This window comes from Perca fluviatilis, chromosome 10, assembly GCF_010015445.1.
Source record: "Perca fluviatilis chromosome 10, GENO_Pfluv_1.0, whole genome shotgun sequence".
NCBI classification, from domain to species: Eukaryota; Metazoa; Chordata; class Actinopteri; order Perciformes; family Percidae; genus Perca; species Perca fluviatilis.
In genome coordinates this window covers 34,612,922-34,637,573 of record NC_053121.1, presented here as the reverse complement: position 1 = coordinate 34,637,573, position 24,652 = coordinate 34,612,922, and the positions used below count along the sequence as shown (strand labels likewise).

General features: G+C 41.2%; 1 protein-coding gene across 2 annotated transcripts in view; it reads left to right on the top strand.

Moving 5' to 3' along the window:
• Positions 1–1,082: 1,082 nt before the first annotated feature.
• glra1 (glycine receptor, alpha 1) overlaps positions 1,083–24,652 on the top strand; it is a 141,867-nt gene continuing 118,297 nt past the window's right edge. For both annotated transcript variants that reach the window (XM_039813115.1, XM_039813114.1), the window contains exon 1: positions 1,083–1,623. In XM_039813115.1, the coding sequence (XP_039669049.1) occupies positions 1,553–1,623 (71 nt within the window). In that variant the 5' untranslated portion in view covers positions 1,083–1,552. The remainder of the gene's footprint in view (positions 1,624–24,652) is intronic.

Sequence of the window (24,652 nt, the reverse complement as noted above, 5' to 3'; positions counted from 1 at the left end):
TGGCCAATGACAGCATTCGGGGGGCGTGTCTGTCCACTGTGAAGTGCGTTTTTTGGAGTTTGCTAAATGACTGCAGCAAGAAAACCCAGTGTCGGAGCGCACCAAGGCTGGCTGTCCTGTCTGTAGCATACTGTACCTCGTTGTGTGGTGTGTTGTGTGTGCGTGCATGTGTGTGAGCGCGACGGGCAGAGGCCAGTGTCACTGCCGCTCTCGTGCCATGGAAGAGGGTCCACATCAGTCCGACACGCAGGTCTCTACGTCTTTATAACACTCTCACGTCTCCTGAGGGGATTTTTTTGGTCTTTGTGATTTTTCTTTGTCTTTTTTTATAATTTTTTTTATTATTATTCTAACGGAAGCGCGGGTGCCCGGATGGGAGCGGATGCGGAGCGCAGCAGTGGCCGCCGGTGCGTCTCCAACTTGACCACCACCAGACAATGGGAGTAGCTGAGCCGTGCTGCCTCAGCGCCAAGTACTACTACTACTACTCGCCCCTGGGAGACACTTACGAGACGAAGAGAGAGGCAGCAGCAGGAGGAGGAGGTAAAGAAGAAGTAGAGGGAGAAGAGGAAAAGGAGGCAGACTTGTTCTACCTGCAGACCCCCCTCTCTGAGCAGCAGCAGCAGCAGCAGCGGCGGCAGCAGCAGCAGTGCCGGGACTCCCGCAACAGCCAATACGCACGGATCCAGAGCGTCGCACCGGCTGCCTCTGGGATACATGTGAGAGAAAACGTGCAGATCTGAGAACAGCACTCTTTCTGTGCGGCTCTATATTCTGCGAGTGGAATTAGGGAAATACAACGCACATGCACAGATTGCCAGACCCTCTGGAGACAGTGATACGCAGCTAAGAACAGCCTGTGATTCCCTTTTTTTTTTTCTTCTTCTTCTTTGTCTTCCACCACTGAAGGAATATGTTTTATTTCCCCGTTAACCGCGGTGGATCGCACAGACTGGACTTAAGAGTAATTGGGTGTAAGTGTGTTAATTAGCAGCAGCCTGTGAGCGGCTAACCTCCTCCCCCCCTCCCCTCATCTCCTTCTTCTCCCCTCTCTGCCCTCCACCACCCCCACCCCCAAAAAAACCCAAACCTGGACGAGCTTCCTCCCCGCAGACCCGCCGGTGTCTCTGCCTCTGTCCGTGGTCCTGAACACAATTTCGGGGTGGATATTGTGGATTTTTTTCGCCGGCTAAACGGCGGCGGTGCTGGAGGCGTGAAAAGGGGACACAAGCATGATTTCATGGCCGGTGAGGTCATGAGCATCCCGCGGCTTGGTACCGGCGACTCCGGGATCTGAAACACACACACACACACACACACACACACACAAACACACACACATACAGAAAAAAAACGGAACATTTTTCGGCTCACCTTGGAGGTCATAAACCATATCAAACCCCCCTCCCCTCTTCTTCTCTTCCTCTTCCTCCTCCTTTTCTACCACTAAAGGATTTTTTTTTTTTTTCTGGAGGGGAATTCATCCTCTCAAGAGTGTGACCCCCCCTACCCCCTTCAGCAACACCTTCACCCCCCCAACCCTCCAAACAAAATGAGACTGGCAAAAATGTGCCGACTAAACGCGCTGGGGATCTATTTGTGGGAAACGATAGTGTTTTTCAGGTAAGCAGAGACATGAAATGGACTTCACTTCTGAAAACATAACGATGTGTGTGTGTGTGTGTGTGTGTGTGTGTGTGTGTGTGTGTGTGTGTGTGTGTGTGTGTGTGTGTGTGTGTGTGTGTGTGTGGATTCTGATAACATTGACACATTTGCATTTGTATTGCTTTGCTTTGCTGCCATTTGGGGCGTGCATGAAAACCAGAGCTCCCTTCACAAGTCTTGAATGGGGGGGAAAAAAGGGAATCCGAGTTAAATCTTTTGAAAAGTTGCCTTAGTGGTTGGGTGCGTTGTTGCTCATGTGCACGTCTGCCTGTACAGTGAGTTGCATTAAGTCGCATTGAATCCATGCAGGATTGTATGGGGGGAGCAAAAACAGCGACCACTAGTGGGTGGTCTGCGTGTTTAGGATGTGTTTCTCCAGAGTGTCAACAGGCATGTGGGGGAGAAAAGTAGACTCTCTGGGTGCCACGTCTTGGCATTTATATGATGCTCTTAGTTATTACTCCTAAAGCTGCTGATAGCAATAAGAGATGCACACAAACACACACACACACACACCGACGTTTAGGCTTGTGGAGGTCATGTGTGTAGACTGTAGATGTTTTCTGTCCATGTAAAGGTGACTTTTAATCCAAAAGCAATGAAAATGTGAATCATTTCCCTCATTTCTCAGCCTCTGATTTACAGTGGCATTCTGTCCTGAAAAAAAACAATGTCTCACCGGTTCAATAAGACAATTAGTTGTTATGAGGTTTGGGTTGTAATTTCTGCTTTTATTACAAGCAATCCATTAATTGAATGGTAACTGCTGCACTGGTTCCACATCAAACTCGATCCACAAAACACCAAAGGGAACAAAAACAGCAGATCCGTATGGCTGGTCCCTTTTTGTTGATAAGTCGACTAATCGGTCATTTTGGGCTTAGTCGACTAAGATTTCTTTAGTTGATTAGTCATTTTTAATGCTTTTTTTCATCCTTAATGACTTATTAACAAGACATTTATGAGCACATCTCTGGTAAACACAAGATTTAAAGTGGTGCTTTTGCACGATTCTTTGTGGAGAAACTCAGTTTTACAGATCTGTCGATTAAATCAACGTATCGATTCATCGACATTTCTGCATTTCTACCTTTAGTCATTAGGACAGCTTTAGATATGAAAGGGGGAAGACATGTCTGATTCGAACCCTGGGCCTCTGCGTCGAGGAATATACCTTTACACATGGGCGCACACGCTACCAACTGAACAACCAGGGCGCCCAACTGAGTGTTTCTTTAGTCAGCCTTACAAATCAGCCAAACATCCATTTCTTCACTCTCTGAATTCAAATATGTTGTTTTGTTGCAGGATGCATCCAAATTTGACGTAGTAGGCATACTTTTGCCAGCTGCTACATCCTGACATATTTTGTGCATATTTTCTTTTTCTATTTTCCCCTGGTGTACCCATGTTGATTTTTTTTAGGTCATCTCCAGTTCCCTTTGCTGCTGGAAGCAACATTTACTCATCCCTGCCGCCTCCCAAGTTGCCTATTCATCAAGGTCCTCTTGCATGCATGTATGCTAAACCCCTGTGCAACCAAACCCTCACGTTAGTGTTGCAGCAGTAGGCGGGGCAAGGCAAGGCAAGGCAGCTTTATTTGTATAGCACATTTCAGCAACAAGGCAATTCAAAGTGCTTTACATGAAACATTAAAAAACAGTTAGAAAACAATTAAAAACAATTTCAAAGCATTAAAAGACAAAAAATAAAATGTAAAGAGCAATTAGAAAACAATTTAAAACAATTTAAAATCATTAAAAGACAAGAATAAAATGTACAGTGAATAAGAATTTTAAAGAAAGAGCAGTTAAAAATAGGTTATTTAAAGAAAGGCAACATTAAAAAGATAGGTCTTCAGCCTGGATTTAAAAGACCGGGGCACATGGTAACGCTGCCATGCTATTGGACGCTCAAGGGGGATGTGAAGTTACAGCCATGTATTTCGTCTGTGACAAATGATAAAAAAAAACATGGCTATGGTCACCATCAGTTGGTAATTTAGAATGGACGTGGCTGCAACTAATGATTATTTTCGCTTTCGATTAAACTGTCGATTATTGTTTCAATTAATGGATTAGTTGTTTGGTTTATAAAATGTCGGAAAATGGTGAAAAATGTCGATCAGTGTTTCCCAAAGCCCTAGATGACGTCCTCAAATGTCTTGTTTTGGCTGCAACGCTGAAATATTTATTTTACTGTTACAGAGGAGTGAAGAAACTAGAAAATATTCACATTTAAGAAGCTGAATCACAGAATGTTTACTCTTTTGCGTATAAATTTACTCAAACCGATACATTATCAAACTAGTTGACGATCAATTTAATAGCTGACAAATGATTGATATTTGCACCATTACACTTGTGATTCGGTGATAGCTAGTTTTGTGTTGATAGTGAAATTCCTGTAAACAGAAAGGCTAGATAAGTTGGAGGGTCAAGGATTGTGGTGCTTGCCAATGTTGTCATTGGTCTCAGTGTTCAAGCTGAACCAAAAAGCTCTCATGGGTAAAGTCTTTAAGCCTAGGGGACAGCTCTAAACCATGTTGGATTAAAGAAAAATAATGTCAACTATTAAATTAATTGCCAACTTTTTTGATTATCAATGAATGGGTTTCACTCATTTCATATGAAAAAAGTAAAAATTCTCTGTCAGCTTGTTAAATGTGAATATTTTCTAGTTTCTTCTCTCCTCTGTGACAGAAAACTGAATATCTTTGAGTTGGGGACAAAACAAAAGCAGTGTTGTAGTCGAGACCACCTAAACCGAGACCAAGTCATCCCCAAGACCAGAGTTTATCGAGACCGAGACAAGACAGAGACTTTGAGGGGTTGAGACCAAGTCAAGACCACGGCCGGACGAGACCGAGTCAAGACCAAGACCAGATTTGTGTTAGACAGCCAGAGCTTCTTCTCCTGTCTCCCGCATTCACTTTCTTGGGAATTCACATAAAGGGGGCAGAGAGAGGGGGGTTTACGGTACCAATTTTCAAGTTAGATTTAAGTCAAGTTATTGGTTGCAAGTTTTAACACATAAATCAGACAATGCAAAGGCAATTTAGCGATACCGCTGCAGCTGTGGTCTCGACTGGTCTTGAAATAAAGTCCAGAGTCCTCTTTTTGTGTTTTTGTTTTTATAATTCCTGTTATTATTTCCATCAAGTCAGTAATACATATACCAGCATACTGTGTAATTTCATACTCCACTCAGAGTACAACTCCTACTAGTGACAGTATTCCTCTACTCCACATGATCTTAAACCACACTCATGCATGCTCATACTCATACTTTTACATACACACCTCCCCACACAGTTTGGCACACAAACCCAACCACCCACACACACTTACCCACCTGCCCACACACGTACACGCACACACACACACACACACACACACACACACACACACACACACACACACAACGTAAAAATGCGGTTGATTCCGAGAAGAGACCGAGACCTTCAAAAATTTATCTTAAGACCGGTCTTGAGACCAAGACCGATCTCAGGTACTACAACGCTGCATTTGAGGACGTCATCTCGGGATTTGGAAAGCACTGATTGACATTTTTCAGTCCATTTTCTGACATTTAAAAGACCAAACAACGAATCGATTCATCGAGAAAATAATCAACAGATTAATCGACAATGAACATACAGTTTCAGCCGTAGAATTATCAATGAGGGAGTGAAACTTGACCCAATCAAACCACTAAGGAAGGATCCCATGCACTTCTTGAAAGTTGTTGTGCAGACCCCATCAGAGGACCGTGTGGTAGATAGATCAGATGGACGGTGGAGGGGGAAGTTGGATTCAGGAGTTTTTTTGGCTGTGGGCCACTATGGGACGCCTAATGCATCATCAACAAGGTGAATGCATTTAATAAAAAGTGAAAAAGCATCTGATGTCATTGCCCTTCCCAGCCGTTAAATTGCTCTCCTGGGATCATGAATAATAGCAGCAGATTTAGGGTTTGTAGAGCTCACATGTGAATTATTCTATTTTATAAAGTATACTAACATTTATTTTGTTACGGAAGAAGTATTCAGATCACTTATTTCAGTAAAAGTTGCAAAATGTACTTATGTATTAAAAGTACAACTACTGTGTTATATTAAAATATATATTCTATTATTGGATCCTTATTACTGATGCATCAATACGTCAGACGCATTAAAATATTTGTTGTAGCTGGCGTTAACAAATGGAGCTTTTAGAGTTTGAAAGACATACATGTTTACCAGCGGTGCATGATGGGAGTTGTAGGATCCAGAGATTTTAGAGCTGGAAACATAGACTCTCATTTACGAAACAAACGTACGACAGAAAACAAGCGTGTAAGGTGTAAGGTCATTTCCACACAAAGCTCGGCATTTATCAATATGGACGTGAGCGGAGGCTACGATCAAATCTCACGTCAAGTTTAAACTCGTGTACGCAAGTTTTCGAGTCGGTGTGGACTTGCGGTGCAGCATATAACCAGTTTAACAGGAGAAGGAGAAGTCATCAGTTGATCACTTATCAGCAATGGCAGATCTGGCTCTTTTAGAAGACCTTTATGCGCCGGTACAACAGTGCACACGTATGCGCACGGGCCACGGTGGAGCACTCCATCGGATTGATTAAGGGCAGATGGCTCTGACCTACTATACACAGCAGAAAAAGTCTGCAACATTGTTTTAGCCTGTAGGGTTCTGCACAACATCGCGCAGGAAACCAGGGTGCCATAAATGTAGTGATGGAGCCAGATGACCCGATGCCCAGAGAGCAGAGTCCAGCACAGCCCCAACTGGGGGCTATACGAAGGAGACAGGAAATTATTCCTCACTTTTAAAAGGTATAGTGTTATGTTTGGTAATGATACTCAATACAGGAAACATGACGATGCACAGCATTTTTATTTATTCTTCAGGTTTTCCTTTCTCTTCTAAAGTGTTGTTAATGGCCACAAGTGATTGTAGAATGTTAGCAGTTAAAGTTATATTTGTGCACGTTGCAAAAGAAGCTGTGTGCAGTCATAGAGGAAGTGGTTCAGTGATTGTCACTGACGCATAGAAGGTTAAATTTAAGCCGTTAACTATAGTTTAAGACTTTTATGGCATAAGAATGAATTGTGTACCAGACAAAAGCAGAAGAACAGAAGAGGCAGTTAAAGTTCCAAGAGCAGACTAGGAAGTTGGACCACACAGAGACCCCGACCTTGGTGTGTGTTTGAGAAAGATAACAGTTTCTTCCTAAGAACCTAGGAAACACCCCCCTGTGAGGAGATAATAAAGTCACAGGAAAAACTCAGAACAGGGTTCATTTTCAGACGAGATCTTGGTAGACCAGCTCTGACTTAAAGTGTCTGTTGCCAGGGAAACTTAGATGCTGTTTGTGAATCCACAGCTGTGTTGTACTTTTATGCTGGACTCAGTAAACTTAGCTTAACTGAACTCTTCGTCTCAGATTGATCCTTGTATTCTGGTAAACTTAAGTCCGATATAAGAAGGCATGGGTATTAATAAATTGGAATCAGATTTGACATGCCTTAAGGCCTTATTTTAGACATAATTCCCTCTTCATTATCTGCCATTGACCGACATTTCTTATATATAGGATTTTAAGTTTATTATTAAGTTTAATTAGTTTTTCCTTATTGGGAACAAACAGCACACTGGGAATGAGCCTATTTACTTTTACCCGCTGTTTTTTCCCCCAATTTACACTGAATGCATATTGTATGCAAATGTCTCATGATATAATTTGGAATAATGTGTTTGGCTCCTGTTTTGCATTTCCAACCTGCAGGGTCCCCTGCACGTTTCGCTCTATTGCATCACGTGTTTGACTATTATTTCCCTGCACGACCTCGGAGGTATTTCAGTATGTTATCAGAGGCGTTTTTCTACGTGCTGCAGTGACTCCCTCATTCCCATTGAATAAGGCAGCCGTTTACAGTTGGGAAGGGTGGGTTGGGTGGTGGTGGTGGTGGTGGTGGTGGTGGTGTTTGAGGCAGGAGTTTTGCATTCAGCACACACTGTTTAGTTAATGAACCAGAGGCGGGATATTGCCGTCTCAGCTCCCATGGTCTGGACTCTGCAGTTCGCTCCTTAATTGATATCTCCTTCCCTTCCATCCAGACCCAGACCCCCTCCCACATCTCATTCCACATTCCGCCTTATTAGTAAACATTGATTAGCTTGTCAATGGTCGGGGCCAGGCCTGACGAATATGCTCGCACATATCTCTCCTCTCTCTCTCTTTCTGTCCCCGCTCCAATTATTCATCAAAGAGGCAGGAGAGGAGAGCCGAGGATTTAGATTGAGATTGGACCTGCAGGAAATGTTCATCTCAACAAAACCTTTAATCTTATATTCAGGTTTTAAATCTGTGAATTCTGTCAAGATGGGTGAACGAAAGTGGCAAGAAGGTGAGGTCATTTCTCTTGATGCCAGCACATCTCAACTTCTATTTTTTCTGTTGTAGTTTTTGTTTTAATCCAGTAGTCCTGAACGTCCAGACGAGGATTAGGGCCACGTGTATTGAGTTCTGAGTTTAATGTCAAAATTATGAAAATGAAGTCAGAATACTGACTTTAATTTTAGAATTCTAATCAGATGATTTATCACATTCTGCCGCTGCTGATGAGCTCAGAGGCCCCAGTATGTAGGGCTGCAACTTACCATTATTTTCATTGTCGATTAACCCTCCTATTATGTTAAGGGTCAATTTGACCCATTTGCGTTTTTGTGTTGACCAAAATACTGGTTAACCTATCTTTTTCTTCATGAAATTGTATGACATTTCCTCATTTAGGGTCATGAACTTGTTCATAAAATCTGGACACACTGATGTGTAGTGGAATGTCTGTTCAGAGTTTGTATACAAAGATGATGTTGCGGGTCATTTTGACCCAGAGACTTTCAACACCCATTTAGGGGTGTGTGTGTGTGTGTGTGTGGTGTGTGTGTGTGTGTGGGGTGTTTGTGTGTGTGTGTGTGTGTGTGTGTGTGTGTGTGTGTGTGTTTGTGTGTGTGTGTGTGTGTGTGTGTGTGTGCGATGCTATTGACGATCCGGATTGTGAATTTTCCTATGATGAAGAGGATTCAGGGGACCAGTCTGGTGTAGTATACATTAGCTGAAAACAATGGGCAGCAATCATCCTCAACAGGGAAAGCTAAAGATGCTAACATAAAATGGTCAACATCAACACACTGACGCCAAGGCAGACTGTCATCAAGATGAGTCCAAGCCCCAAAAGATTTTCTGCCACACTAGTTGATGATATTCAATCACCATTTCATCTCTTCATATCCCAACCAATAGATAGGATCATAGTGGACATGACAAACTTGCAGGGGAGGTGTGTATTTCAAAAGAAATGGAAGTCACTGGATCAGATTGACTTGCATGCATACATTGAAATCCTAGTCCTGCTGCGTCCGCAGCATCCACCCATGCTCTGCAGTGCCATGTTACATCCCGCAACACCCTGCTGTGATGTTCATACGCACAGAGTAGTCAGGATCCGGTATTGCAGACTGCACTACTCAGTACGACACGATGTGCCCTGCTATGACAGGAACTTCCATGACTACCTCGAGGTCACTGTTCAATTATCTCTAAAGTGACTATTATTTACCACTGTTCATCACACCCCCAACCGGCCCCGTCAGACACCACCTACCAAGAGTCTGGGTCTGCCGAGGTTTCTTCCTAAAAGGGAGTTTTTCCTCGCCACTGTCGCAACAGCCACTGATAATGCTTGCTCTTGGGGGAATTACTGTAATTGTTGGGGTTTTGGAATTTATAGAGTGTGGTCTAGACCTACTCTATCTGTAAAGTGTCTCGAGATAACTCTTGTTATGATTTGATACTATAAATAAAATAAAATTGAATAGTATTAGCTAGAGTTTACAAGTCAAAGGGAGAAGCAATTGTAAGTCTGTGGAATGATGAGAGTGGAAGGCCAATATTTCTAGCAACAATGTCTTTGGAGTCAATTTATACGAAAGTTTGGGTGTTCCGCAACACCAGAGCTGGTCGAGTGAAAGAGACAAACTAGCTGAGATCAGAGATGTATGGGATGAATGTGTCAAAATTGTACCTGTCTTGTACAATCCTGGTCCACATGTCACTGTAGATGAACACCTTGTTCCATTCAGGGGGCGCTGTCCCTTCTGACAGTACATGCCTAACAAGCCTGCCAAGTATGGCATCAAAATATGGGCATCCTAGGATTCCAAATCTAGCTACTATGCATGGAATATGCAAGTGTATACCAGAAATATTTTCACTAAATAATTGGTAAAAACAGTTTTGGGGGAAAAAATGTTTGTGATGAGGAAAAAAAGTTTGTTTTGAGTGTATTTACACTGTACGGGTCATTTTGACCTGTAACATCATCAATGTCATTTTTTGTCAACATAATACGAGGGTTAATCTGTCGAATGTTTTCGATTAGTGTCAGAAAATGGTGAAAAAATGTCAATCAGTGTTTTTTCAAATGTCTCGTTTTGTCCACAACTCAAAGATATTCAGTTTACTGTCACAGAGGAGAGAAGAAAGCAGAACATATTCACATTTAACAAGCTGACATCTGAGGATTTTTATTTAATTGATTATCAAAATAGCTGGAGATTTATTTAATCGTTGACAATTTTTAGATTAACCCTTGTGTTCCCATTGACTATGCAACTATTTTTTTTTCTGGGTCAAAATTTCAAATTAAAACGTTTTATGGTGAAATAATTATTTTATATATATATATATATATATAATTATGTTATTATTTTTCCGAGGTTTTTCCAGATGTTTTTTTCATTTATTTCGAATTTTGGGTCACTTTGTTTTCAAATTCTTTTGTCACAAATTTTCAATGTTATTGTCGATGTTTTTGTAGATTTTTCAGCAATTTTTTTAGACGTTTTTTATGGGGTTTTTTTACAACATTTTTTGTCAAAGGCTATAAAATGAAATAACACACCCAAATTCAGTAAAAGTAGTGAACTGATCATTTATTTTACTTGTAAAGACTAATGGTTGTATGGAACCATCCATGTTATGTTTTTTGACGATTTGGTTGAAAGAAACCCAAATTTCAGATTTTCTGAACTTTTTGAAAATAGGTCAAATTTGACCCGAGGACAACAGGAGGGTTAAACCATTAACCTTTGCAGCTCTACCAGTACTGTTGGCTTAGACATGTAACTACGTACATTTACTCAAGTACTGCACTTAAGTACAAATGTTGAGGTAATTGTACTTTACTTGAGTCTTTTCTTTTCATGCCACTTTCTACTTCTACTCCGCTCCATTTCAGAGAGAAATATTCTACTTTTTACTCCACTACATTCATCTGACAGCTTTAGTTACTAGATACTTCACATATTAAGATTGATGTGCACAAAACACATGTAGTTTATAAAATCTGATGTTTTATTATAAATTAAACTACCCAACAGTATAACGGCGGACAAGTCCAGCTGAAATTATTCGACCATTAAACACACAACTGTTAGGATTGTTTCCAGTTTCTAAAATGGGAGGATTTTACTTTGAACACTCTAAGTACATTTTCCTGATGACACTTACATACTTTTACTTAACTAACATTTTCAATGCAGGACTTTTACTTTTTACAGTGTGGGGTTAGTACTTTTACTTAGGTGAAGGATCTGAATACTTCTTCCACTGCTGCTGTGAACCATAATAGTCCACATCCGAGCCAGAATCCCAGCACAGGCCCTGACCTCGAGGTGCACAGGGCCAACGTGACCGCGTGCTCCTTCAGGCCTCCAGCGCATCGCCGGCTCTTATCGACCGCTCCGGCAGGAATGATTTATCAAACCGGTGTGTGCGTTGCGTTTAGAGAATGCCAACGCACAAGCCATGACCATCAGGGAATACCAATCAGTCAGTCAAAATGATTGACAGGCCTTTGAACAGCCATTGACATCTCTGCTTTATTGCTTTTTCTGCCGGGCAGGAGGGGGTTGTTGAAACAGCACAATTTCTAAAGTTAGTAGTAGGAAGCTCTCCTCTGCAACATGATGTTTGTGTGCAGTGGTGTAGTCTACGTGATACGCAGGTACACATAGCATACCCACTAAGAAAGCTCCAGGATTTCCATATATCCACTTAAAAATGGCACGTAAGTAACAACATACTTTCCATTATAATTTTGATATATTTTGAAATGTCATCTGTGTTTGTCTTCTTCACATAGACTAAATAAAGGTATAAAAGTGTGTCAGAATGCAGGAAATGAAGTCTTTGACGCTCAAAATTTCCCTGGGGGAGGACACCCAGACCCCTCACTATGATATGCCTCTGATATAAATTAAATTAAATTGGATATATATATATATATCCAATTGAATTTAATTTATCATATCAAATTATAGCAAGAGTTATCTCAAGACACTTTACAGATGGAGTAGGTCTAGACCACACTCTGTAATTTACAAAGACCTAACAATTCCAGTAATGTAATGTAAGTGAATGTATATATATTTAAAGGCCCATACATATACAGTACAGTATGCCCACTACAATACAATAGACTACACCACTGTTTGTGTGTGTGTGTGTGTGTGTGTGTGTGTGTGTGTGTGTGTGTGTGTGTGTGTGTGTGTGTGTGTGTGAGCCGGGATATTTCTAGATGTTTGGCTTCATGTATGCATGAATTTAAGCCTTTAAACGTGTGTGTGTTTTGCACTGAATGTGTTTCAGTTTCAGAAAAAAACCAAAACAAAGGTTCACGTTAAAACCAGAGTGTATTTATAGTTTGCCCACAAATTCCCCTTGGGGGAAATTTAGATACAATTATGGACTGGATATATTATCTCGCAGTTGTGCAGGAGTAGAGAAAGAGAAGTACGTGGCTTTTCTGTTTACGCTTTTAATCAGGTATCGGAAGTGATTTACGCCGAGGCTCTGTGTGTGTGTGTTTTTTTTATAGCTTCATTTGCCGCAGTGCAACCGCAACAAATAAAGCATCTCCAGGTTCCGAGAGCTCAGCTTCTCCGGAGAAACAAACAATCGTTTCCTTTTCCTCTTTTGATGAGGTGCTTTTGCTCATTTCACATCCGCCTCGCTGTGATAACGCAGATTGATCGCCTCTTTCCTTTCTGGGTGCTCACACAAATCGTTACTATGCACAGCAGCGTGCAACAGACTCCTCAGTATGCAAACTATTCATCTTCACCCGCACAATATGTGCAGAGTGTGACCTTTCCCTCTATGGATTTCTATATTCAATGACACCCAAGTGGAAACAGCGAGCTGTTCATATAAACACGTAATCTAAGCATTTCACCTCTGGGCTGAAATATAGTTCCAGTATATATAATTATCAATTAGCTGTTCAAGGGGAAATGTATGCACAATCTATAGGGACAATGTAATCTATCATTTCCAGTGGTGGAATGTAACTAACTACATTTACTCAAGTACTGTCCTTAAAGGTCCCATGGCATGAAAATGTCACTTTATGAGTTTTTTTTAACATTAATATGCGTTCCCCCAGCCTGCCTATGGTCCCCCAGTGGCTAGAAATGGTGATAGGTGTAAACCGAGCCCTGGGTATCCTGCTCTGCCTTTGAGAAAATGAAAGCTCAGATGGGCCAATCAGGAATCTTCTCCTTATGTGGTCATAAGGAGCAAGGTTACCTCCCCTTTCTCTGCTTTGCCCGCCCACAGAATTTGCCCCCCCCCCCCCATGAGAGAGAGAGAGACATCATGGCTTTCAAACGAGCAAAGTGGCAGTTGGTCAAGGCCACACCCCCACCCTCCACCTTGCCCCTCCTCTCTCCTCCTCAATAGCATTTAAAGCTACAGACACAGAAATGGCACATCCTACGGAAAGCTCATTGTGGGACTGGCTCTAGTGGCTGTAATTCTGCACCAAGGCTGAATTTCGGAAAAGAGACTTCAGATACAGTATTAGGGGACCACTAATGTCTATATAAAAGAGACTTCAGATACAGTATTAGGGGACCACTAAGGTCTATATAAAAGAGACTTCAGATACAGTATTAGGGGACCACTAAGGCCTATATAAAAGAGACTTCAGATACAGTATTAGGGGACCACTAAGGCCTATATAAAAGAGACTTCAGATACAGTATTAGGGGACCACTAAGGTCTATATAAAAGAGACTTCAGATACAGTATTAGGGGACCACTAAGGTCTATGTAAAAGAGACTTCAGATACAGTATTAGGGGACCACTAAGGTCTATATAAAAGAGACTTCAGATACAGTATTAGGGGACCACTAAGGTCTATGTAAAAGAGACTTCAGATACAGTATTAGGGGACCACTAAGGTCTATGTAAAAGAGACTTCAGATACAGTATTAGGGGACCACTAAGGTCTATATAAAAGAGACTTCAGATACAGTATTAGGGGACCACTAAGGTCTATATAAAAGAGATTTCAGATACAGTATTAGGGGACCACTAAGGCCTATATAAAAGAGACTTCAGATACAGTATTAGGGGACCACTAAGGTCTATATAAAAGAGACTTCAGATACAGTATTAGGGGACCACTAAGGCCTATATAAAAGAGACTTCAGATACAGTATTAGGGGACCACTAAGGTCTATATAAAAGCATCGAAAAAGCAGCATGTCATAGGACCTTTAAGTACAAATTTGAAGTACTTATACGTCTTTTCTCTTCATGCCAATTTCTACTTCTACTCAGCTACATTTCAGAGAGAAATATTCTACTTTTAACTCCACTACATTAATATATTGCATTAATATGACAGATGTAGTTACTAGTTATTTTACAAATTAAGACTGTTGCACACATAACACATGTAGTTCATAAAATCTGATGTTTTATTATAAATTAAACTACCCAACAATATAACGGCCTACAAGTCCAGCTGAAATGATTAGACCATTAAACACACAACTGGTTGGATCGTTTCCCGTTTCTAAAATGGGAGGATTTTTCTGCATCGAGTACTTTTACTTTGAACACTTTAAGTCCATTTTCCTGATGATACTTACATACTTTTACTTAAGTAACATTTTCAATGCAGGACTTTTACTTGTAACAGAGTATTTTTACAGTTTGGTGTTAGTACTTTTACTGCAGTAAGGATCTGAATACTTTTTCCACCACTGATCGTTTCTATTAGCAGGCCGAACATTCAGTTGGGCCTGTAGCCGTTTACCTGTCTGCTGCTGCAAGGTAACCCTGAGCTGGCTTGGCCCATCTCTACGTGCACACACACACACACACACACACACACACACACACAAACAAACGCACACGCGCACACACACACACACACACACACACACACACACACACACACACACACACACACAGTGGCACTATCTTTGTGGGGACCCGTCATTGACATAATGCATTCCTTAGCCCCTTACCCTAACCTTAACCATCACAACTAAATGTCTAACCTTAACCCTTACCCTCACCCTAACCATAACCTAATTCTAACCCTAATCCTAAAACCAAGTCTTAAACCTCAAATAGCCCTTTAAGCTTGTGGGGTCCAGCATTTTGGCCCCACAAAGCTGTCCAGTCCCCACAAGTATACTGTATTCCTGTATTGGACCCCATGAATGTAGTTAAACAAGAACACACATACACACACACACATCACATCCCAGAGTAAATTAAATCAGACTCTACCAGTTTTTGAAATAAATTGATGATGAAATGTGGCGATTTAGAGAAGGTCATTCGTCGGCTCTCCTAAATTATTTCAAGTAAAGAAGCCTTGGATGTCAGACGCTGCATGTTGAGTCTCAATATTAAATAAATGTCCTTATCCTGAACTGGCAGGATAGACATTGGGACAGAATTGACTTTTTACAGAGAACACGGTGACTTAGAAAAAGACTGAAGGTCCCGGCGGTTTGTTCATTAAATAAAAGGTTAGCCTCCATGTAGACCGACGAAATAAAAGCTGTGACAGAATGACTTACTGGACTGTCATGTTACCTTGAGTGATATTTCACTTTGGTGTAACATTTCTAGTTGTGACATTCATTAGCCGTGATAAGTGTTGTGACTCAGTCTCGGCTGTCATCGGTATTTACAGTCAGGCCTCTGTTTTCCTACAGCCTGATTATAAGTTTGAACTAGAACTTTGAACATAATGAAAAGAAAAAAGCCTCCGTTCTGGGTTGTTTTTGTAAAATGGAAGGTCAAACTTGAAGTGAAAAAAGATAAGGTAACTCTTGTTTCTCTGGGGCTTTTTTCTTAGGGGAAATTGAGCACTGTGGCAGCTTTTATATCACATTAGAGTTATTGTAAGTACCAAAGCTGCACACTTGAGACTTGGACTAAACATTCAAGACTTGCATACCTGCCAACCTTCCCATTTTCCCGCGGTCGCTCCCGTATTTTAAGGCCATCTCCCGACGCTCTCCCGTTTCCTTGTTTCTCACAGGAAACTCTGGTTAATTTGCATGGCCCTCAAACTTTATTATGAATAATCGTCATATGCGGATCCATATGTTTTGTATGTCTTATATCATCCAAGTTGCCAGATCGTTTAGAAAACACAATACACGTTAAGGTAATGTATTATTTAGAATGTGCTTGTAATCACTAATATGAACTGCAGACTTTTGTACAATATACAACAACAACAACTCAATCATGACATGTTTTATTTAAAATTCCCCAGCACATGCTAATATATGGCAAAGAAAAACTATTTTAGTAGGCTACAGTCAACAGCCTCTAAAGGACCAGAATGCAATGCAGCCCAAAGACATGCGTGACATGTGTGATGCATGAGTTTAGTGACATGCGTAATTATATGTAGCTGAATTTGGCACCAGGGGGGGCCAATCCTATTTCAGAGGGGGAGGCCCTTCTAGCCCCGCCCCTGGATGTGGGCGGTGAATAAAAAAACACCAGAAGACTATTTCATCCTCTTTTGATTCCCAGAGGGACTAAAATCTGTCTGTTTTTTTTTTGTTTTCTTGCTGTGGTAAAGAGGACAATAAATGAAAGTCAGGGGTCATAGTTCAGAGATCAGGCTCAGCTACAGAACAGAGCCGCCTCAGGAGCCTGCTGGGATTGATAGCGTTGCTCAAGGAGAAAGGTGGTGAGCTCAGCACACTCCGCTGCCAGCTGCCCCTCTCAGAAATCATCCCGTGTCAGTTAGCATCCCGGTTCAGCCAAATTAAAGCAACGGTGTTATTTATGAAGCTGCCCTCAGGCTGTTTCATTTGTTCTGCCGGTGCCCAGCCGATCATTTATCACTTACATCTCCCATCATAACAAATCATAACATATGTATGTATATATATCTTTTTTTTCTGTGATCAATCTCCCAAGTCCTCTAATGAAAAACCATCGACTGCTCCGGTGGAGTTCGCTACCATCTCTACAATAATTAACTTCTGGGCAGGTTCATTTCCAAAACTTGATGTATGATAATACATTATCGATTACCAGACAGATTTGGACCATAAATAACAGAGTATATTATCAATGTCCCCTCAGCGCTGGAACTCAGTTACAGAGAAGGTGAATTCCTGCAAAAAAAATGTTTTGGGGCTACAGGACATTTCTGTAATTAAAGTGGAGTTGGACAGCAACAGAAGACAGATGTGTAAATTCTGTTTAGAAAGAAGAAGAGAGAGAGAGAGAGAGAGAGAGAGAGAGGTGGAAGAGAGTTTTCAATGTTTTCTAATTTCAGTTAAAGACTTCTGACAGACGGCCTGCCTAATGAGTCCGCTTTTTGTTTTCCGTATCGCTGTCATCCTGCCAGATTCCAGCGCTGTTAAACTTCAAAAACGGTTATTTAGTTAAGTTTTTTTTGGGGACATTTGCTTTTCTTGTACACTTTCCTTTTGATCGCAAGTTTATGAAAATCAGGTCCTGCTTTCATAGTTTATACTTTACTTTTTTAATTATTTGAAACATATACTGATAAAAGAAATATAACAGACAGATTTCACAGAAATGTCATTCACTCTCAGAGTTTAATGTCATTATTCACAAAAGGAATATTTGTTTTGAAGTTAAGTATACACTTGGTCGGTGACTCGTCATAGCTGGGGGGCGTGGCTTGTGGCGGAGTCGCTGTGGGGGGGTGTGGGGGATAACATAGACCGGATAACATAGTGTTAACCCAGTATGGCTACTCAAAAGCACGTTTGCCACTTGACAGAGCAAGATACATAAAAAAAAAAAAAAAGTAGCCATATTGGGTCAGACTGACCCAATATGACTGGCTAGTAGTCCTTACCTAGGTACTGAACATGTGTGACTTACAACAAAGATGGTACAGAAGTGAGATGTCTCACTCTGTAGCTAAAACAGAGAGCTCAACACACAGGGTGAAAAGAGGAGCTGCAGCAATGTGCAGTACAACAAAAATATGGTGTTTTTTGAAAATTAAACCATGTAAACCTATTCTGGTACAACCTCTAAATACAATTATGAACCTGAAAATGAGCATAATATGAGCACTTTAATGAATACATTTCATGTAACTGTTAAAGTTTGATCTGTAGCAGCGACATTAGTGGTCTTAACACCGGCTCTGCCTGTCTATTCGGCAGTATATAAAACTTATGTAGAACATCACGCAGCAAAGTTTCAGCAATGTACCAAAAAAAAAATCAACCATAAATATGACAAAGACTAAAGATTAACTGCTAACAAGGTCTACGCTCATTAATTCTAATGGTTTGTTTTCCCCCAAGGCATAAACGGAAATTACATTTAGTGGGCGTTCCCAGTAATGCCGACAGTAATGACTTTAAGGTAGAAAACCATTGGTCTGATCTTTTAAGTAAGGGTTACCCGCAATTTCCACCAACTGCGGAACGGCTGCGGATCAGCTCCGTGCTCCGCCGTCCTTCAATACCGCTGAATACCGACAGTTGAAGTCACAAGGACCCACGACATCTCGCAAATTCACTTATGATCGCTCGATATAACAGGATGTAGTTTCTATAAACAGAACCACAAACTTGACTTCGGGCCTGTCTCCGCCCATTATGACGTTTTCGAGGTGTAGTGCAGGGAAATATGATCTGCCGTGAGCACGGTGTATTTTATTTTGAAAGTTATCTGGATGTTTTATTTTGTTTCTGTGCTCGACTTCCTGTCCCGCACAATCTGCCCTGTGCTGAAATGCTGCGGAGCTCTCCAGCATCCGGCAAAAATAGAAGCTCTGCATATCTGCTCCGGAGGGTTGGTGATTGCCAGAGCTGTTTTCCAATTCAAAAAAGAATCACACTCTGAAAAAGGGAACTGGATGCAATACCAAAAATCACGACATATTATGTTAAATCAAAAAAACAATCCCGAATCGCAACACTGACAGTGATAAAGAGAATATGAGAAATAAATGTGCGGATGCTCGGTCCTCGACTACATGCAGCAAAGGGCCGCAGGTCGGAGCCGAACCTGCGGCCCTTTGCTGCATGTCATTCCCTTCTCTCTCCCCTTTCATACATAATAAATGCCTAAAAATGCCAAAACTGTTTCAGTAAAAAAAGAAAAAAAAAGAAAAAAGAAAAAAACGACTTCTTGTTGACAGATGTTATTAAATGTTTTAATTAGATGCAAATATGGACGACTAAATAGGAAACATGCAGAGGAATCATCTCGGAGCAGGCTGCCGCCCCATGGGACTGAAACTGTGCACATTTCTGCTGTCTGGAAATTTAAATATAGACTTCAAATTTCATTTCCAACATGCCCTCAAAGCTTTTTAATTTCAGAAGCTTTAATATCACATGAAACTTATTGGACTCTAAAGTATCACAGCGTGCCTCACAGCACCATGACTACATGCATTTTTTAACACAGCAGGTCCCAATGAAACCATTGCAGTTTGTGACCAACCCTGCGTATGTTGATTAATTTGCATAATTTACCAGGTTATTCAGCCTACACTGTCCTGCTTATCTACTTGTCTAAATGCATGAGAAATGTTAACCGTTGTGTTGTCTTCCCGTCGTGAATGAACATTCTAGGCCTAAATTGAAAATTATCTATTTTTGTCGATTTTTTTCAATGCTTTTGACACTTTTTAAAACTTTTTTGTCACTTTTTTTAACGCTTTTTGTATTTGTGGTCAATAAACCTAGTTCATATGACATTATACCTCATTTTTGAGTTAAATAAAAAGCAGAAATTATGAAGGATGTTGAGTCAATCACAGACTGATATCTATCAAAGTTTAGTCAGGAGACTATACTATAAAATTGAATAAAACACCCAAAATTCAATGAAAGTAATCATTGATTTTACCTGCGAAGATCATTGTATGGAATACATCCATGCATCCATGTTATTTTTGGGCAATTTAGTTTAAAAAATGTGTTGACCCGAGGACAACGCAAGGGTGAAAGCAGGCGTCCTTGATCAAAGTTGGGTTGTAGTCACACAAAGTTTATCACCTGGCTCAGAGATTCTGCTAAATGTTAAAAAGGTTGCAACAAAAAACAACAACAAAAAAGAGGCGAAGGTCACCAGTTGAGTTCCTGCAACAAGAACTAATACTGCATCCATCAACAGCCCTGTTTTCTGTGCAACAAGTCCTCCAAACCATAGGACAATATAGGCCATGTCTTCCTACCCTCTAAAACGACCCACAGGAGCATTTCAGACAAGGGAGTTTTACTTTTTGCCCCGTGAATGTGAAAATGTGAGTTTTTTTTCCGGCTGTGGTTTCTGCTGTTGTTGGAGCAGTGGAGTGTGTGACGCAGCTCAGCCATCCGAGTATCGGGCCTTCATTTGTAGTGATGAGCGAGTGTTTGCTGGGCGAGCCAGGCAGCCTATCTGTTAGTGCCAGGGAAGCGAGCAGCCCTTTGCTTTCCTGAGTGTTACTAAATGCCAGGATGAGATCAATTAGGGATCCAGGTCTTCAGAGGCTTTAGGAACATAATGAGGAACACTTAGGCCTAATGATTGGAGCCTTGCATTAGCCTACACCTCACTCTCGCTTTCCCCCCCCTCTCCTCGCTGTGTGCATATTAGACACTGGCACAGGATGACTCAGCATGTTTTTTCCTTCTCCTTTGCTGCCTCAGCATTGGCCACGACTCTCCGAAGTAGCCATGGCCAGCATTGATCTGAAATAATTAAAGCAAATCCGAACTTTGATCATGGAAACCCAGAGAACAGGATGCTCAGGGGTTAGATTATCAACAGAAGCAGATGGAAGTGCCTCGGGCGTCTTTCGGCTTCGGTGGTTGTGTGCCCCGTACGGTGGTCGATTGTGAAACACTTCAATCCACGGTGGCCCAGTTCCAGTCCAGTAAAGTGTGCATGTTTACGTACTGAATAGCAATGAAAGCAGTGTGAATAACACCCTGGTTAAAAAACAGGTTTGATACTGTAACAACACAGAGTACAAAAATGAAAAAGTTGTTATGTTGGTGGTACATAAAGTAGTAGGGGCATTTTCTCTTGAGTCAATATGTAGTTTTATTTAATGAGGTACAGTAAAGTGATATTGAAATTACTATAACATTATTCAAGCTGTTTGGGTGTTCATGTCCCGAGAGTACTACTTTGAGGACCAGTGTTTTAACCCAAACTACAATCTGTTTTTTAATCTAAAAGCTTTAGTGCGTAATGAACGTCCGTTACTTTCAAGCCATTGCCAAATGAGTTGATACAAAGCTAATTAAGACTATCAGCTCCACTCAAGTCTCTCTGGATTTCTCAGTATGGCTATGTTTAGAAAATGGTGTCGTCTGTCAACTTTGGCGCGTAGAAACTCAAGTGAAGGTAATGACCTCTTCTGAAGAGTCCATCATGTTTTATTAATCCTCCGTGTCCTCCTTAGCTACTTGCAACTGGGTGGAGGAGGAGTGGGGGGGGCGGTGCGCGATTACGGAAGGCTTGTGTCATGTGGATGCAACAACAGTGGTGTTGTCATTACTTAGAATTCCTCATCGGGGGGACAGGAACTACACACAATAAATGAAATTAGTCGTTTTGGTGTCTAAACTTAACTCGTCGCCGCATGACGTTCAACTTTTTTTGGCTAAACTTAACTGCAACGGCCACTGAAACCACCGTCCCCTCACAGTGCTCTGTACCAGGCTCACAGTTACCTTTTATCGGCTAAATTTAACTGTAAAGACCGCTAGGGTTAGGGTTACGTTTAGGGTCAGGGTTAGGGGGTTAATTAATTTTGTAGGATATCATACGAACTGTCGTGGATACATTGACGTACGCTATTATAGAAACCCATTCATGTGGATTGTGTTGCAATTATCATATTCTGGGTTTTGGAACTTACTTACCATACTTAGGACTAAAAGTTAGCATATCTGTACTGCTGTGGGGTTGATCATTTCCCCTCCAAAGTCTGATTCGAAATTACTGGCATACCCTTTTAAGATTTTTCCCAAATTAAAATGTCTCTTGCAAACTAAAGTCTTATTTTGCTGTGTGTTGACAGCAGTATGTTTTCTAAAATCATGTTTTTACCGCATGATAGAGATTTCAGTCTGTCAAAATGCCAAACAAAAAGTGGCTTCATTGTATTGAGTTGTTTGTGTGACTTACTGCAGCCATAATGGCTCAGAGACATTGTTCATGTTATAAGCCACACCTGTGCTTTTCCTGCTAAGACAAGTGTCCCTAACAAAAGGTCTATTGGCTCATTGGAGCTCCTGTACCTTTGTTGATGGTAGCTGCTGGGGTGTTGAAGCTGTCGCACTGTGTCTGGACCTCTACGAGCCAGCACACTCAGCATTATGAAGATAATATTGGAAAAGACATTTCCTGGGTAGACACAGCTGGAGAGAGTGTCTCTCTAGGTGAGAAATCAAGTGAAATAACACACAAAAGACAGCGCACAACTCATTTTTCACTGTGTATAATATATTATGCTTCATGCTATCATGTTGTTGTTTTTGCCCGTGTGTTCTGGACTTTAAATGTCCACAGATATCAGTACTTTCTGCTTTCTTTCTCCTGTATTAGAAAGTATCTATAGTCAGTCCGAGTGGGATGTGGATTATTCTGTCAACTGGTTTATTCATGGAAATGGAGCCGGCCACATTTACAGTGTGAACTGTTTATCAATAATATTAAAGCAGGTGGGCTTTTAAAAGTCCCAATCTGATCTATATGCCGAGCATTTATGCAAATGCAGCAGACACCTGGCAGACGTTTGGCTCTGTGACCCAATGAATATGTATTTTGTAGAGTAGCAGAGTAAAAAGTACTGAAATGCTGAAATACTGAAATTTGTGCTTGTGTTTGGTTAGTCAAGATTCAAACTGCGGTGTTACAACTTGGCCAAGGGTTACACTGTAACTATAATTATTAGACAGATTATTATTAGAGTTTTTCTGACTTGGGACCTGTGCCAAAAAGCAGAAAAAGAAAATTGTCCATCAACCCTTTAGGCTGTGTACCGCAATCAGGCTCTATAATCCAAACGAAGCTGCGAAATTGGGTAGATTTGGTTTATCAAAGATGCGAGCAAAGCAGCACAGCACAGAACGTAAGCACAGCAGAACATCAGATAGGCCGAACCTCTGTGTTAAAGGTCCCATGGCATGAAAATGTCACTTTATGAGGTTTTTTAACATTAATATGCGTTCCCCCAGCCTGCCTATGGTCCCCCAGTGGCTAGAAATGGCGATAGGTGTAAACCGAGCCCTGGGTATCCTGCTCTGCCTTTGAGAAAATGAAAGCTCAGATGGGCCGATCTGGAATTTTCTCTTTATGAGGTCATAAGGAGCAAGGTTACCTCCCCTTTCTCCGATTTGCCCGCACAGAGAATTTGGCCCACCCATGAGAGAGAGACATCATGGCTTTCAAACGAGCAAAGTGGCAGTTGGTCAAGGCCAGTCGTTGAGTTAGCGTGCGTCACAGTGATTCGGTCTGTTGTGCTCACATGGTGCTTATTCCTACATTATGTTGTTGAAATATCAAACTAGTAGTTAGTGAATTAATTAGTTAGAAACTATTGTTGAACTAAACCTAGAAAAAAATCATACATTTAGTTTTTTTCTTTTTTTAAATCATAGAATTAGATCCTGGGTCTGTGGGCAAAATAAAATCAAGCTGTAATGTGGAGTCTGCTGAGTGCACTGTACTTTACGGTAACAGGGTGCATACAAAACACACAGAGGGCGACGCTTATTGGCTGATACCAAGTACCGATCCGATACCAGTGCATTTAAAAATTATATATATATATATAATTTTTTTACAGCTGTATTCCACAGACTCCGAATATATGTGATATGATTGCTATTATTGATATGGCCTGGCCCAGGTCAAACCCTTTGTAAAACATTAACAATACATACAGAGAGTGAACTTTCTTTTGGAATCTAGTTTGGCAGTAAGTCATAATGGAAAAAGAAAATAAATAAACTTCTTAAACATATTTTTTGTAAGGCTACATTATATCGGATCATGCATACTCGCTGATATCAATACCAGCATTTTAGGCAGTACTGGAGACATTTCCGATACTGGTATCAATCGGTATCGGAACATCTCTAATCCTCTAACACTTAGAGGTTTAGGGGCTAAAAGTAGGAGTCTAACCCCCGCCTCCTAAATGTCACAAGTGTTGTCCCATGCTTCACGTCTGGGGGAAATTATCTTTGTGTCGAGGACACACTGGTGTAATCCCAGTCTGTGACTAATCTGATTGCACCGTCATCCAGCAGCGTGTTTGTTCAATGCTAATTTTAAAAGCCAATTCACATGGTTCTTATTCTTTATTGTATCATCTCGGTGGCGAGCACTGTGCCCAGACAACAGAAATGTGTTGTTTTTTTTTTGCGAAAGCTTGATCCTATCACACTTCCATTTGTCGTCATTATAAAGAGGATTAAGCTCAGATTCGTCACGTCGCGGCAAGAATTATTGGTGCCGAGATAATCTCTGATCCACCTAATTTGCTGTCACAGAGAGAAAGAATTGGATGAAGTGCGACGGGCCTCAAAATCCTGATGTCTTCCCATTGATCAGCGTCAAGTGTGAGCGTCTGAGCTCGGCA